The sequence below is a fragment of the Manis pentadactyla genome, chromosome 6 (assembly GCF_030020395.1).
Source record: "Manis pentadactyla isolate mManPen7 chromosome 6, mManPen7.hap1, whole genome shotgun sequence".
Classification (NCBI taxonomy): Eukaryota; Metazoa; Chordata; class Mammalia; order Pholidota; family Manidae; genus Manis; species Manis pentadactyla.
Window position 1 is genome coordinate 118,829,054 of NC_080024.1, and position 14,859 is coordinate 118,843,912.

General features: G+C 43.3%; 2 protein-coding genes across 10 annotated transcripts in view; one reads left to right on the forward strand and one right to left on the reverse strand.

The window, feature by feature from the left end:
- Positions 1-2,807, forward strand: part of ENOSF1 (enolase superfamily member 1) — a 27,329-nt gene extending 24,522 nt beyond the window's left edge. For 7 of the 9 annotated variants that reach the window (XM_036905818.2, XM_036905819.2, XM_036905821.2 and 4 more), the window contains one exon: positions 380-831. In XM_036905818.2, coding sequence (XP_036761713.2) covers positions 380-481 — 102 coding nt within the window. In that variant the 3' untranslated portion in view covers positions 482-831. Of the gene's footprint in view, positions 1-379; positions 832-1,465; positions 1,590-2,699 lie in introns of those variants that run through there. The other 2 variants (XR_008998311.1, XR_008998310.1) reach the window with 2 other exon arrangements.
- On the reverse strand, positions 1,068-10,533 carry TYMS (thymidylate synthetase). Its single transcript, XM_036905825.2, has 7 exons — positions 10,205-10,533; positions 8,480-8,553; positions 6,124-6,298; positions 4,170-4,271; positions 3,228-3,403; positions 2,797-2,868; positions 1,068-1,684 (listed from the first exon to the last, which is right to left on the reverse strand). The coding sequence occupies exons 1-7, from the start codon at positions 10,410-10,412 to the stop codon at positions 1,547-1,549; spliced, it is 945 nt and encodes a 314-aa protein (XP_036761720.1). The 5' UTR covers positions 10,413-10,533; the 3' UTR covers positions 1,068-1,546.
- Between the last annotated feature and the right edge of the window lie 4,326 nt (positions 10,534-14,859).

Sequence of the window (14,859 nt, forward strand, 5' to 3'; positions counted from 1 at the left end):
CTTAAAACATACACTCCTTGTGTGAAGAACCAGCAAAGCCGGCGCTGCCTAGCAAGTTAGTGAACTGAGAGGTTCTGATGTATTCGTGTTACCTGGACCTTTATCCTCATGTTTGAGAGATTGGGGCTCATTTTCACCACCAGAGGATGAGCTACCAAAGGAAGTGTGATTGAGGAAGAAGTTAACTCATCCTGAGACAGCCAATAAAGTGTGTCCCTCCCCCTCATTCCAAACAACCTGAAAACCTACTTAAAATATACTAATTCACTTCCCTCTGGTTTAGGTTTAAAAGCATTTCTAGAAGCAGCAGAAATACATAAAACAACATATTTTTGTTCCAGGTGGTTATTAACACTATTCCATTTTCTGTTTTTGATAGGACGCTGGTTATTCAACTGAAATGAAGGAGGACTCTGTAAAGAAACACCGATATCCAGAGGGCGAAGTCTGGAAGAAACTCCTTGCTGCTCAAGAGAATTAAATGTTCAGCCGCAACACCCTTTTCTTTTTTAAGTGAGAAGGCTTCACATTTCTCGGGTATGGCTTTACAAAAAATAGGAGAAAGATATCATTCTACCAATCAAAAAAGTTTAGGTGAAAGTTGTATTAACCTCAGGATTCAGCTCTGTAATCATTATTACTTGATTCTTACTCCTTCAGCAAATTTAGATTTAATTAACGAGAAGTCCACAAAGTTGTTCTTGATTACAAAATTTCTATTAAGTGCTGGCACCTAGACATTAAGCTGTACTTTGAAAATAAGCAGCATGGTAGACAATTTGTTGGGATAATTCCTTATTTTTTCCATTTAACACTTGTCATAAATTAACAGAATAAAAATAGTTCTGCAGCACCATGGGGTATCTGGCATGCATGATTAGCCCTGAAGTGGTTTAGCATCTTTTTGCTCCACCTCAGCATATTCTTAGAGAATTCACAGCATACTGAGACAAACAATGGCAACAGCAGTGGGCAGGACCATGGCATTTCACAGACTGTTTTAGGCAGAACCTATTTTAGGCAGAACCAAGTAGGATGGCAATAGAGAGGGGAAACAAAACCCCAGATGAATGCAGAATAACTTTATTGTAGCAATATATAAAACACGTAACTTTCAATGTTCATGGCCACTCTGCTTATTGTGACTTTACAACTGATATAACTACTTAGCTCAAATTTGGGGGAATAGCTTATATAATTCTTAAAATTTATTGTCCTTCATGAAACTGGGGTTGAAATGCATGTACATATTTTGGTTAAAAAAGTATATAAATTTTCACTCCCCTGACTTTATTCACAATTTTGGCATTTTCATATATCCTTGGTGAGTTAACCAAACTCAAGACCTTTTACTACTCAGAGAAGTAGTACAGGTACATTTGCCAGGGGCAGCATGCTGACAAGCTTGTGAATAACAGCTGGTAGGTCACCAACAGATTTTTGACCTAGTTCCTTCTTCCTTTAGAGCAAAGTGGACTTCCACCTGGGCATTCAGTCCACCCCCGAAGACTGACAATATCCCTTAGACAAGTCCTTTACAAGTACTTTAAACAGCCATTTCCATTTTAATAGTTGGATGAGGATTATACCCTTCAATCTGAAAATCTTCAGCCTTGAAGTCATCAATTTTCTCAACTTTTCGAAGGATTTTGAGCTTCGGGAAAGGCCTTGGCTCTCGCTGAAGCTAAAAACAACATAAAACGATTATTTTGCTCTATGTGGACAATTTGCTTTAATTCTTCTCATGTCCCTTCATGAAACAACTACACAGTGATTTTATCAACAAAATATTATTTTACGGTATACTACTGTAGCCCCCGGTCCCTCGTTACGCAATACTCATGGAGAAAAACCAAGTGTGTCTCTCACACACGGGGAGGGTGAAGGGTATTTTGTGTAATCACACAGCATCAGAAAGCTGGGGGCTCACCAGCTCCAAGTTTTTACAGTTTAGTGTTCTTGGGAAATTCATTAAGGATGGGACATAGTCTTTGATATATGCAACTCACAGTAGGCACTCAGTATTGCTACTCGAACCCCATAATCTCTATCCCAACTGTCCCTGGCAGTGAGGGTAAGGCAAGATGCCGTCTGTTGACATGTTGACAACAGGAAGGGATGCAGCCAGGATTCTAGGGATGAACACACAGTGGCAGTGAGGATGTGGACATAGGTCACAGCCTCACATTATCCTGCCCAGCATGACCTGGAGATGCCCTGAAGTCACCCTCTAGTCAAAAGCAGCCAAGCTCCCTCAAAGGAGTGACTTTCAAAACCTGAATCTAATCTGGGAGGGGCTAAAAGGTTTTTGGTCCGAGATTTTTTTTCTTGGGGCTCATTAAGCACAGTATTGCTACTTTGAATCATCATTTGTTGGCTGCTATAACTCTGGATTTGAACAGAAGTGAAAGTTGAGACCTAGTATTGTATTTAGCATAATATTAAGGGAAAGTATTTGCATTTAAATTCTCCTTCAAGTTAAAACGGAAGTTGGAATGGCACTTCTTGGAAGGTCCCAAACCCCCTGCTCTGAATGTGGCTCTCCCTCCCTGGTACTGGTACTTAGTACCTCAAGCACCTGTCAGGTTACGCCTCTGTGATTGCTGAGGCACATGTCTGCCTTGTCCCTGCCCACTTGCCCCAACCCATCCCCAATGTGAAGCCCTGCAGTCAGAACAGGTCATCTTGTCTTTGTACAGCACTGAGCAGAATGCCTGTAACATGAGGGATGTTCCACAGATCAGCCTCTTATCAAGAGAAAGCATAAAACCGCACATGAAATGGTATCATTCTTACCTGTATCCTCAGCGGCTCAATGTGATTCAGGTAAATATGTGCATCTCCCAAAGTATGTACAAAGTCACCTGGCTGAATCCCATGGAAAGAAGCAAAACAGTTCATGTTTCAGTTCCTATTCCTTTAAAACACATTATACAGAGTATGCAGACATTCCAAGGCTTTTCAGAAGATAACCAGTGCAGCTTTTGAGAAAAGTTGATTCATAAAGTTGTACTAACACAGCCCATACAAGCCTGTTTGTTTATACAGACCGTGAGAACAGGCAAGCTCCGCTGAAAGTCACCAGAGCAAGAAGCTCACTTATTAAGTTACACATCTGACATTTCAGACTCCTCCGAATTCTCTGCAATTACTTCTTCCATGTTAAAGAATCTAAGAGCCCAGTGCGTTGGGCTGGTAACAAGCACTCCCTCCCCTGAGCAACTCACCTTCAGGCCTGTGATGTGTGCAATCATGTAGGTGAGCAGGGCATAGCTGGCGATGTTGAAGGGCACACCCAGGCCCATGTCCCCTGACCTCTGGTACAGCTGGCAGGACAGCTCACCATTCACCACGTAGAACTGGCAAAGGGCATGGCATGGAGGTAGGGCCATGAGAGGAAGATCTGAGGGGCCAGCACAGAGGAAAATGAGGAGGAGATAGTTTCAGAGAAACAACTATATGCAAAGTGAAATGAGTGAAACAGAAGCCAACTCATACAGTGGACATGAGAAAGAGTCACTGGGCCAGTGACCCACATGACCACACCTTCCCCTCCTGTCTAAAGTAGACCATTCCCATCCCACAGATGGCACAAAGCCGGTGGAGACGTGTCCATCCACAGGAGCCTTCAGAGGATATATGTTTACAGCTGAAGCAATGCTCCTCCAGCCAAACTGAAATTAATTACTTGTGCTACCTTCACGGCACCAAACGACAAGTACAGGAGAACTAGTTCATCTGCAGGGCCGCAGGAAGCTGGCCTCTCAGGCACACCCTCCTGGATTCAGTTGCTATTATAAATGCAAATGTTCCACTCTGGTCAATACGTTTACCTCTGGTAGAGTTCCATGTTACAATATAATTGTTAAAATGTTAATAGTGAGGTAAAGATGATAAGCTTATCTGCTTCAATTTAAATTTAAAATCCTATATATACTTAACACTAAAGTTAAGACCATCTGGGTCCAACCCATCATCTGAAGGTGAAAATGGGGCCATGTGTGACTTGTCCAGAGTCACACAACCACCTGGTGGTTCCCAGGGTCTGGCTCCCCAACAGCAACCTTTGCACAAGCCACTGATTTGTGCTTTAGTACAGTTTGTGCTAATTGGCACCCTTTGTTCTAATGGTACAGTTAGGACAACAGAGTAACTGGGATCCTTTTGACCTTTTGGGTTCCAGGCACACAGGATGATTCTTCTGTCATCAGGGTTCATTTTGATTGTATCAATCACTTTTTGCAGTTGGTCTACTCCTTGACCTGAATAATCTGTAGAATTGTCAAGACAGAACACGTACACACATTAATCGCAGCATCTTGTGAGATGGCCTTACAGGCCATCTATCAGTCTTTCCACTGCCTGCCCCTTGGCCCATGGTTACAAAATAATGTACTCCCCAATTTTTCATTATCTCATTGCGTTTAGTTCAGGGTCCTGTCTAGGCTCATAGGTCTGTCCGCTGGAGCCTTAACAATGTCTATTTTCTATGTAATGGTCCTTTAAATATTTGGTCTGTTACAAGTCACTCCCCTCCCTGTTCCTATTGCTAATGTTCTCCAATCTCAACAATTTATTTTCCCAGTAGTTCTCATGGGACTTAGTCTCTATACCCATCAACCATTCTTGTCACACTTCACTGCCACAGACTGTACTGGATCTTAAGCAGAATATACCCATACACGTTCCAATTAACAGAGGACCACAGATTCCTTTCTATGATGTAGACACTATCCAACACTTCCACCTAAAAATTACAATTTAGCATCTAAACATGTATTGGCTGGTATCTATTAGGAAACCTCTATAATTATACTGCCTTATACTTTCCTATTTCTGGTCTCTGGACTTTAATTCCTTGCCTTCCTTCTTAAACACAACTGGAAGCTGAGAAGCACAGAGGTTCACATTCCCTCTGGTTAAACTTCCACTTGGGCCAGATTATATAGTCCAGTAGTTCTTAATTTTGGGGGAAAGAAGTCCTGTCACAATCACAGCTCCATAAAAGGAAATAGCAAAGATCAAAAAAAAAAGATGAGGGTACAGTTCTCTGTCTTGATTGTGGTGGTGGTTAGAGAAATCTACATGTATGAAAACTGTGTGTGCACATACACACATACACATGAGTGCATGTAAAACTGGAGAGATCTGGTAAACTGTTTTTTACCAGTGTCAATTCCTTTAAATTGTAAAATGGTAACAAGATGTTACCATTGGGGGAAACTGGGTAAAAGATAGAGGGACTTCTCTGTGCAATTTTTTTTTTTTGTAACTTACCTTGAACCTGTAATTTTAAGATAAAAATTTAAAAACAAACAATTTTATCAGGCCCCTTAAGTGAGAATAAATAACTGAATGCTAGGGAGAATTTAAGGCACAATTAAGTCAAGGTAGTAGCCTCATACCCTGATGATGTCCTAGGACACAGGTTGCATACTAACAACTGACAGACCATTTACCTGCAGAAATAGTTTGGCCTACACAGCATTTTTTTTTTGACAAAGTATACAACATTAAATTGTCTGTTTTAGCCATCTTTAAGCATGCAGTTGGTGGCATTAACTACATTTACAGTGTTGTGCAACAACAGGTGGGACAGGAAGGGCTGGGCTCTGACACTCAGCATGTGGTGCTACCAAGTGATGGAGAACAGTCGACATCCAGGAGTAAGATGTTCACCTTCCTCTGCCCCAGCAGGGAGGGTAGGAGACAGTGACTAGAGAATTGTGCTGTCACTTCAGTGACACCTAAAGTGTGCTGTGTGGCTGTCTTGAAAAGGGAGATCAGCGCCACCAAAGGCAATCCCTGGGCTTCTTGCCCTAGATGAGCTTCATACTTATTCCCCAGCACAGCAACCAAATGCTCAACTGCATCACTACCTGCTAATGAAACAAGGTATGGAAAATGCCAACACCCAATAAATGCTCATCACCAAGAGTGCAATCTGATTTCCATGAAGTTTCACTGTGGCTCCTCCACCTGAATCTGAAACAGCCTCTCAGAAGGTCAAGGTTGTGTATCAGCTCCCCTGACGTGACTTATGCCCTCAGTCCACTGGAAACAATGAGCAAACTCATCCCCTGGAGGGAGCTCAGGCAATCTGAGGCACTGTGGTTTCCTCACCCGTATCCTTATCTTTGTATTCTGCCCCAAAGTGCCTCCACTGAAAGCCATAAACTGGGCCTAAATCCCCTTCTTCTCTTGTGGAGAACCCCAGGCTGTCCAAGAAGTCTCGGGATCCATTGGCATCCCAGATCTTCACTCCCTTGGAAGACAGTTTGTTGGCATTTGTAGATCCCTGGAAGAGATGAGAGAGGACAGCAGGCACAGTGAATCCTGAACCGTTGGAGTTGATCCCTAAGGTACCTCCCACCAAGGACACCTTTGATCTGTGCTGACACACCTGGGACAGATATGTCCCTGCACAGACTGGTCCCAGCCCAGACTTTCTGAGGGTCTCCAGGACAGTATCCTGGAATCACCTCTAGGACAGCTGATCCTCTGAATCACCCTCTCAAATCTTTTCCTCATTACCTGCAATTATTCTCTAGACTAAACACTTCTAAGTCCTTTCATCATTCCCTCCTCATGTTTTGTGTTTCTTAACCAAATGTGCTGTGTCTAAGGGTGATCCACAAGTTGAACGCCTCCTATGCAATCTGTTGAGTCTATCTTAGACCTGGCATATAGGATACTTGATTGTTTAGTCAATATTAGCTTTTCTTGCAGATATATCAGACACATATCTCATATGTGCCACTATCAAGTTATGTTTACTCCCCACCAGTAGTTGCAGTTAAGGTGGTTAAGTTTTTGTTTGTTTGTTTGTGGCCAAGTACAAGCCTTAAATTTATTTCTCTTGTATTTCATCTCATTAGACTTGGCCATATCATCCTAACCTGTAACCTCATTGGGTATCCAGATCAAGGACAGAGCCCTCGGCCTCTGGTGCCTCTGGGTATGATGTACTATAAGGTTATAAGCAAGGCTACAGTGCCACACACACCTGGGCTCCATGCCTGCTCTCTACCTCCTTTTTCCTCTGACCAGCTCCCTGACCTCTCTTTCTATCTGCATCTACAAAAAACCACAGTACTAATATTCACCACACACATTACTGCGAAGATTAGATAATACAAGCAAAATGTTTGGTGCTCAGCAGGTATGAACAATTGCACAGACCCCATCTCTCCTTTCTGCCCACGGATCCCAGCTGTAGTGTAGGTACATTCTGACTCCTGTATTTTATTGAGTCATACATCAGAGCTGAGTCTGACATGTAAGGATTTCTTAGAATCCTTAAGATTTAAGATAAAATGAGTGAATGCATTTTATCTCTGAATATCTTATTCTCCCCTTTTTGTTGAGTTTGTACTAGTTTTTTCACTTCCAACAAATCTCTCTCTACGTTCCACATATTGTTTCAAAAGTCTCCCTTCTCCATCCATTCAGACTGGGCTCTAGCTGGTATATATATATCCTCTTCTGAGATTCCTGATGTTGTATGTTGAACTAGAGACTCACTGCCAGTTGAAACAGACTAACACAGAAGAAAACACTCAAGAATCCAGAACTAAGGAGACTGGACTGGATCCAAATCTAAACCTTTTGAAGATGCAATAGGAGGTCTTGGGTCTGGTTTGGCCCAAGATCATACAAGCCACACCAAATGCTCTATATAGGAGGTTCTAACTTCTGGCATGGCCCAGAACTAAGTCCACTGCCTCAGGCACCTTCACACCATAGCACTGGTCTGCACCAGAAGATGGATCTCAGGCATGGCAGCTGCCCATTATCACAGCACTCTAGCCTTATCTGATGGACCGACTTGGCTCTTTGGAAGATGTGTAACTTGTTTTCCTAGAAACTCTTCTAGTTTACATGGATATGAGAACATTTTTAGGATCAATATTCAGTGATCAGCCCACATTAAGTGCCTACTATGTGACAGGCTGTGTTCTAAACCCGGGGAATATAACAGTGAATGAGGGAATTGTGGAGCTTGTAATACATCTTATTTATTGTCTGCCTTCTCCCTTGCAAGGGAGAAAGGGGGAGGGCAGACATACATTTTGTGACAATGTTTCCCAATGCAGAAAACAAAGCAGAGTGGGAGGAGGGTGCTGGGGGGTAATCCTAGTCTCAGATCTGAAGGTCACTGAACTGAAGCAAAGGAGGTAAGGGAGCAAGTCATGCTGCATGTAGGGGAAGAAGGCTCCAGGGGGTAGGACTGGTACGTGCCAGTGGCCTAGGCAGGCATGCTGTGGTGTGTTCAAAGACAGCAAGGAGGCCAGGTGGGTGCAGCAGAATGAAGGGAACTCCCACTGAGACCAGAGCTGGGCCTCATAAGGACCTTGGCTCTTACTAAGTGAAATGGGAGCCCCTAAGGGCCTTGGTGAGGAGTGACATGATCCAACTTTTACAAGGATCTCGCTGGTGCTGCATTGAGAAGACTGGATTTCCTATAGTACATTTTTACCTTGATAAACCACAGCAGCTCCTCCAAAACACCCTTCCAGAATACACGTTTGGTGGTCAGCAGAGGAAATTCATCTGAAAAACAGTTTGCCATGTAATTTCAAGGTGGGAAAATGGAACATGCCATCCCACTTTCCCTGTGGAAGGAAACTGCCCCAGACACAAGGCCCTGCAGCAACCACAGTAGCAACAGGGGGGAGCTCCAAGGCTACAGTGGAAGGCAGTGACACAATCCAGGCTGAGACCGCCCTCCTGAAGCCGTTGACCACCAGACCCGGGAATTCCACACAGTGAGATGGGCAAAGGTCAGCAGGGATGGCCATGCAGCCAGGGAAAGTGCTACCACCCATGGCCAGATAGAATCCTTTTCAGAGGTGTGAAGACAACACACAAAATGTGCCCTAGAACAAAGCCTGAAGGCTCCTAGAGTGACTGCATGATTACCCTGCCAGGGAAAACTTGCTCAGGACCAGGGCACAGTAGATACCCCAATGGCCCAAACTGAAGAATGGTTTTATTAAGTGTTTGCAAAGCAAATTAACCTCTATTATCTAAGTGTACCAAAAATAACTGTTTATACATTTGTTATGCACGATCCTACTTCATCCTCAAAACAGCCTTCTCTGAAGCACCAGAAGGAAATACATAAGTTTGCATTAAGAAAGAGTAAAATTTTGTCTCTAAACTCGGGTACTAGTCAGTCCTCATTATCAGTTGTATAGTTGATATTCACACAAGGATAGATTTTTTTTCAAGCACCTACTTGCATCAGTATTGCCTTACTGAGCATTATTGCCTCCATTCTGGGGCAGCTGAAGACCAGAGAGGTGAAGAATTTTCCCAAGGTCTAAGCAGAAGGGCTGGAGTTCATTAGAGGCCACTGTGCTTGGAGCTTCGGGGAAGGCGATCCCTCTACTCAGTAAAAACTCTGTCCAAGGCAGATTAGGCCCTGGAGCCTGACTATTTTCCAGTCTCTAGAATGGGTGTGGGCTGGAGGGTTTCTCCTCTGACCACAGTGGATCTGCTTCACCAGCAGGGGGTCTCCCCCCGCTCAAGACCACCCCCACACCTGTGTCAAGGATGTAGGTCCTGTGCCCACCCCCACCCCTTTGCTCCCTGTAGGCCAAGCCCTACTAACCCCCGAGAAACACTTCTTCCTAGGAGCCATCCTATTTTAAAGGAAAAGAAGAACAAGGTTTAAGCCACAAGCTGGCTGGTGGCAAACTGACAGGACCCACAAGTTCCTGCCCCTGCCTCCCAGTTCTCTCTCCTCCCGCCCCGTTGCGTCGCCCATTGGGGTCTTCGCTCCAATTTTTAAAAACTGCAGAACCGAATAGCCAACACGGGAGCGAGGAGGAGGGCACAGAAGGGGAGCCTCCAACCAAGGCCTTGGCTGAACCCAGGCAGACCCTCCCCTGCTCTCCGGTGTGGGGCAAACACCAGATCCTGCCCGCTCTGGGGAGAAGGCAACACGGGGAGACTCAGCGCGCAGGCCTTGGAGCCGGAGGATCTGCTTTTGCCTCCTGAACACGTCACTCCTGTGCGGTGACCGGACGCACCTATCTGAGCCGAGCCTCAGAGTCGGTGTCTGCAGGGTGGGAAAAGGGCACTCCCCCAGCGCGCCGGATCCGCGCGGGCCAGCCCGGCCTCTCGCGAGAGCTGCCCGCGTGGCGGCGTGAGCCCACCCGGTCCGCGCGAGCCCCACGCCGTGCGCGGCCGCGGTCACCTCTCAGGCTGTAGCGCGCCTGCATGCCAAACACTGACACCGTGCCGGTGCCGGTGCGGTCGTCCTTCCGGAACCCGCAGCGGAGGATGTGCTCGATCTGCCCCAGGTACTGTAGCTCCCCGTGGGCCGGCGGGCGCGCCTCAGCGTCCCGCTCGTGCGCGGCGGCCGGCGACGGCGGGCGCGGCAGCTCGGAGGCGGCGGCCTGCATGGCGCGGGCCGGCTGTGGGCACCGGGACCGGGACCGGGACGCAGGCGAGGAACCGGGTCGCTTCAGGAGACCTCTTTTCCCGCCGCCGCCACAGAGACTCCGCCCCCTCCCTCTCGGTGACGTCAGGTCCGGAGGAGTCCGCGGGCCCCCCCGCGCCCCCTGGCGACCCGGGAGCACGCAGAACCGCTGGCGGGGCAGGGCCGCGCTCTCCGGCGTGCGCACCGGCCTTCAGAGTTGGGTGGCATTATAGCCATTTGAAACGTTGAGAACCTTTGGCCAAAAGAAATCCTAAAGCTTGTATCTTGGTGCATTGGCTGAGGAAGGACGCTCTCGTTGTAAAGTTTCGCGGCCGACCGCGTCATTCAGTAATCAAGGGGAGCTTGCAACAATCCCCACATATTCACGAAATCTAAAAAAGAACAACGCTGTTATTTGAGTTGTGTGTTTCTTGTAACTAAGGAGGACAGGCTGTTAAGTGATTTGCATTTTCAATTTTCCCCATCCTCACTGAAGGCTTATTTCACTGGTGCAAGTAGAATAAGGCAGCTTTTTTACTTAATTAATGACAGCCAGACGCTTTCAAGCTTTTAATGCCAAAACTTCAAGTTCTGTGAACTATTTAATATGAACACTGGCGGTAGGAACTATCTGATAGTAAGTTTAAAATACACTAATACATGTATTGTACATGCAACAAAGCAGTCTTTGGAATCAACTGTTTATTGAGCACATCCTAAAAGCTCAGTCTGTTGTTGCCACTTCTTGAGTTATGACGAATAAGATGTGGGCTCTGTCTGAAATATATTAAACACAATTTCTTGCCATTCAATAACGATGTTTTATTTCCCCCCAGCTAATCTCAAGTTTACTGTCTGTGCAACTTCTGGAATCTGTTTGCTAAAATGCACCTCTTAAACTCAAGGCTACAATGAACTGGAAACAGATTCTGGGAGATGGTAAATATTTTTCATCTCAGCTCTGCCTAACCTGTCCAGCAAAAACAATGTTGCATGCCTTTATGTGGCATAAAGCCTATACAAAATAAATGCAATCCCAAAGACAATTTACAGAATAGCTGGTCATCTAGGTTAATTGAAGAGAGAAAATACCAAGAATGGACTAAGGAAGTGTTTCAGGGGACATTTCACAAAGCCTCATAGTTGGAAAGTCCATGTTCGTGCTGTTTGGTTACATGAGTGGTCACAAAGGCCACAGTAAACTGGATTACTGCATTAGATTACAGGATAGATGATATGTTATTTTCTAGGTTTAAAAAGCATATCTTTCTTTTCAGTTGATGTACATACAATAAAATGCACAGATGTCAGTGTATAGGTTGGTGAATTTTGACATGTGTATGCACTCATGAAACCATCACCCAGATCAAGATACTGAACATCCTGATTTTCCTGCCTTCACTTATTCCACTCATCGTCCTGACCCAATACCCTGTGGCAACTGTCAGTCTGTTCTCTGTGACTGTAAGTTTCTGTTTTGTTTGTTCATTTGTTTGGCTTTTTTAGATTCCACATACAAGTGAAATCATAGGGTATTTGTCTTTCTCTGACTTATTTCACTTAGCATAATGCCCTCTAGATCCATCCATGTTGTCAAAAATGGCAAGATTTCATTCACTTTTATGGCTCACTAATATTCCATCGTATGTATGTATCACATCTTTTTCTAATCCATTCATCTATTGATGGACATTTGGATTGCTTCCATATTCAGGGTATTGTAAATTATGCTGCGATAAACATAAGAGTGCGTATATCTTTTCAAATTAGTGATTTTGTTTTCTTCAGGTAAATTCCAAGTTGTGTAATTACTGGGTCATATGGTATTTCTATTTTTAGTTTTTTGAGGAACCTCCATACTCTTTCCATAATTTACAATCCCACCAGCAGTGGATGAGGGTTCTCTCTTCTCCACATGCTCATCAGCACTTGTTATTTCTTGTTAATATTAGCCATTCTGACTGGTGTGAGGTTATAGCTCATTGTGGTTTGATTTGCAAATATTTCCCTGAAGATTAGTGATGTGAAACATCTTTTCATGTGTCTGTTGGCCATCTGTATGTCTTCTTTGGAATATGTCTATTCAAGTCCTCTGCCCATTTTTGAGTCAGATTATTTGTTTTATGATATTGAGTTGTATGAGTTCTTCACACATTTTGGATATTAGTCCCTTATCAGATACATCGTTTGTAAATATATTCTCCCATACATTAGGTTGCCTTTTCATTTTGTTGATGGTTTCCTTTGATGTGCAGAAACTTTTTAGTTTGATATAGTCTCATTTGTCTACTTTTGCTTTTGCTTCCCTTGCTTGGGGAGACATATCCAGAAAAAAATTGCTAATGCCAATATTTAAGCACGTACTGCCTGTGTTCTTCTAGGAGTCTTATGGTTTTAGGTTTCATGTTTAGGTCTTTAATCCATTTTGAGTTTACTTTTGTGTATGGAGTTAGACAGTAATCCAGTTTCATTCTTCTGTATGTAGCTGTCCAGTTTTCTCAATCCATTTATAGAAGAAGACTGTCTTTTCCCTACAGTATATTCTTGTCTCCTTTGTATATAATATATTAATTGACAACATATGCATGGATTTTTTCTGGGCTATTTTGTTCCTTTGATCTATGTGTATGTTTTTGTGCCACTACTGTACTGTTTTGATTATATAGCCTTGTAGTACAGTTTGAAATCAAGGAGCATGATACCCCAATTTTGTTCTTTCTCAAGATTCTTTGGACTATTTGCAATTTTTTGTGGTTCATACAAAGTTTAAGATTATTTGCTATAGTTTGGTGAAAAATGCCGTTGTATTTTGACAGGATTGCAGCAAATATGTAGATTGCTTTGGGCAGAATGGGCATTTTAACAATATTAATTCTTCCTGTTCATGAGCACAGAATAGCTTTCCATTTATTTATTTATTAAAGTATTGTTAATATATGATCTTATGTTGGTTTCCAATGTACATCACAGTGGTTCAGTAGTCCCTGCAATCAACTTACATTGTGATTGCAAATTATTGTGCCCCTTTATCCCCCTCCCCCTGCACTTGCCTCAACCCCTTCCCCTTGGTAACCACTAGTCACATCTCAGCATCTATGAGTCTACTGCCATTTTGTTCCTTCTGTTTTGCTTTGTTTTGATATTCCACAAATAAGTGAAATCATATGGTATTTGTCTTTCTCCACCTGGCTTATTTCACTGAGCATAATATCCTCTAGCTCCATCCATGTTGTTGCAAATGGTAGGATTTGTTTTCTTCTTCTGGCTGAATAATATTCCATTGTGTATCTGTACCACCTCTTCTTCATCCATTCAACTACTGATGGACACTTTGGTTGCTTCCATATTTTGGCTATTGCAGATAGTGTGGTAATAGACATAAAGGTGAATATATCTTTTTGAATCAGGGATTTTGTGTTTTTTTGGGGGGGTAAATTCATAGTGGAATTACTGGGTCAAATGATATCTCTGTTTTTAGTTTTTTGAGGAATCTCCATATTGCTTTCCACAGCAGTTGCACCAATTTGCAGTCCCACCAAGTGTAGGAGGGTTCCTGTTTCTCTGCATTCTCACCAGCATTTGTTGTTTCTTGTCTTTTGGATAGTGGACATTCTAACTGGTGTGAGGTGATATCTCATTGTGGTTTTAATTTGCATTTCCCTGATGATTAGTGAGGTAGAGCATCTTTTCATGTGCCTGCTGGTGGCCATTTGTATGTCTTCTTTGGAGAAGTGTCTGTTCAGGTCCTCTGCATATTTTTTAATTGGGTTATTTGCTTTTTGGGTATTGAGGCGTATGAGTTCTTTATATATTTTGGATGTTAGCCCTGCTTTCCATTTATTTTTGTCTTTTTCAATTTCTTTCACCAATGTCCTGTCGTTTTTGGAGTATAGATCTTTTACCTCATTGGTTAGGTTTATTCTGAGGTATTTTATTCATTTTGAAGCAATTGTAAATAGGATTGATTTCTTAATTTCTCTTTCTATTAGTTTATTATTTGTATATAGAAATGCAACAAATTTCTGTATATTGTTTTAGTAACCTTCAACTTTACTGAATTCATGTATTCTAATTTTTTGTGTGTGGAATGTTGGGTTTTTTAATACATAGTATCATGTCATCTGCAAATTGTGACAGTTTTACTTCTTCCTTACCAGTTTGGATAACTTGGTGTCTTTTTCTTGTCTGATTGCTGTGGCTGGGACTTCCAGTACTGTGTTGAATAAAAGTGGGCATCCTTTTCTTGTTCCTGATCATAGAGGAAAAGCGTTCAGCTTTTTTCCATTAAGTCTGATGATAGCTGTGGGTTTGTCATATATGGCCTTTATTACATTGAGATATGTTCCCTCTGTGCCTACTTCGTTGAGAGTTTTTAGCATTAGTGGATGCTGAATTTTGTCAGATGGTTTTTCAGCATCTGTTGAGATGGT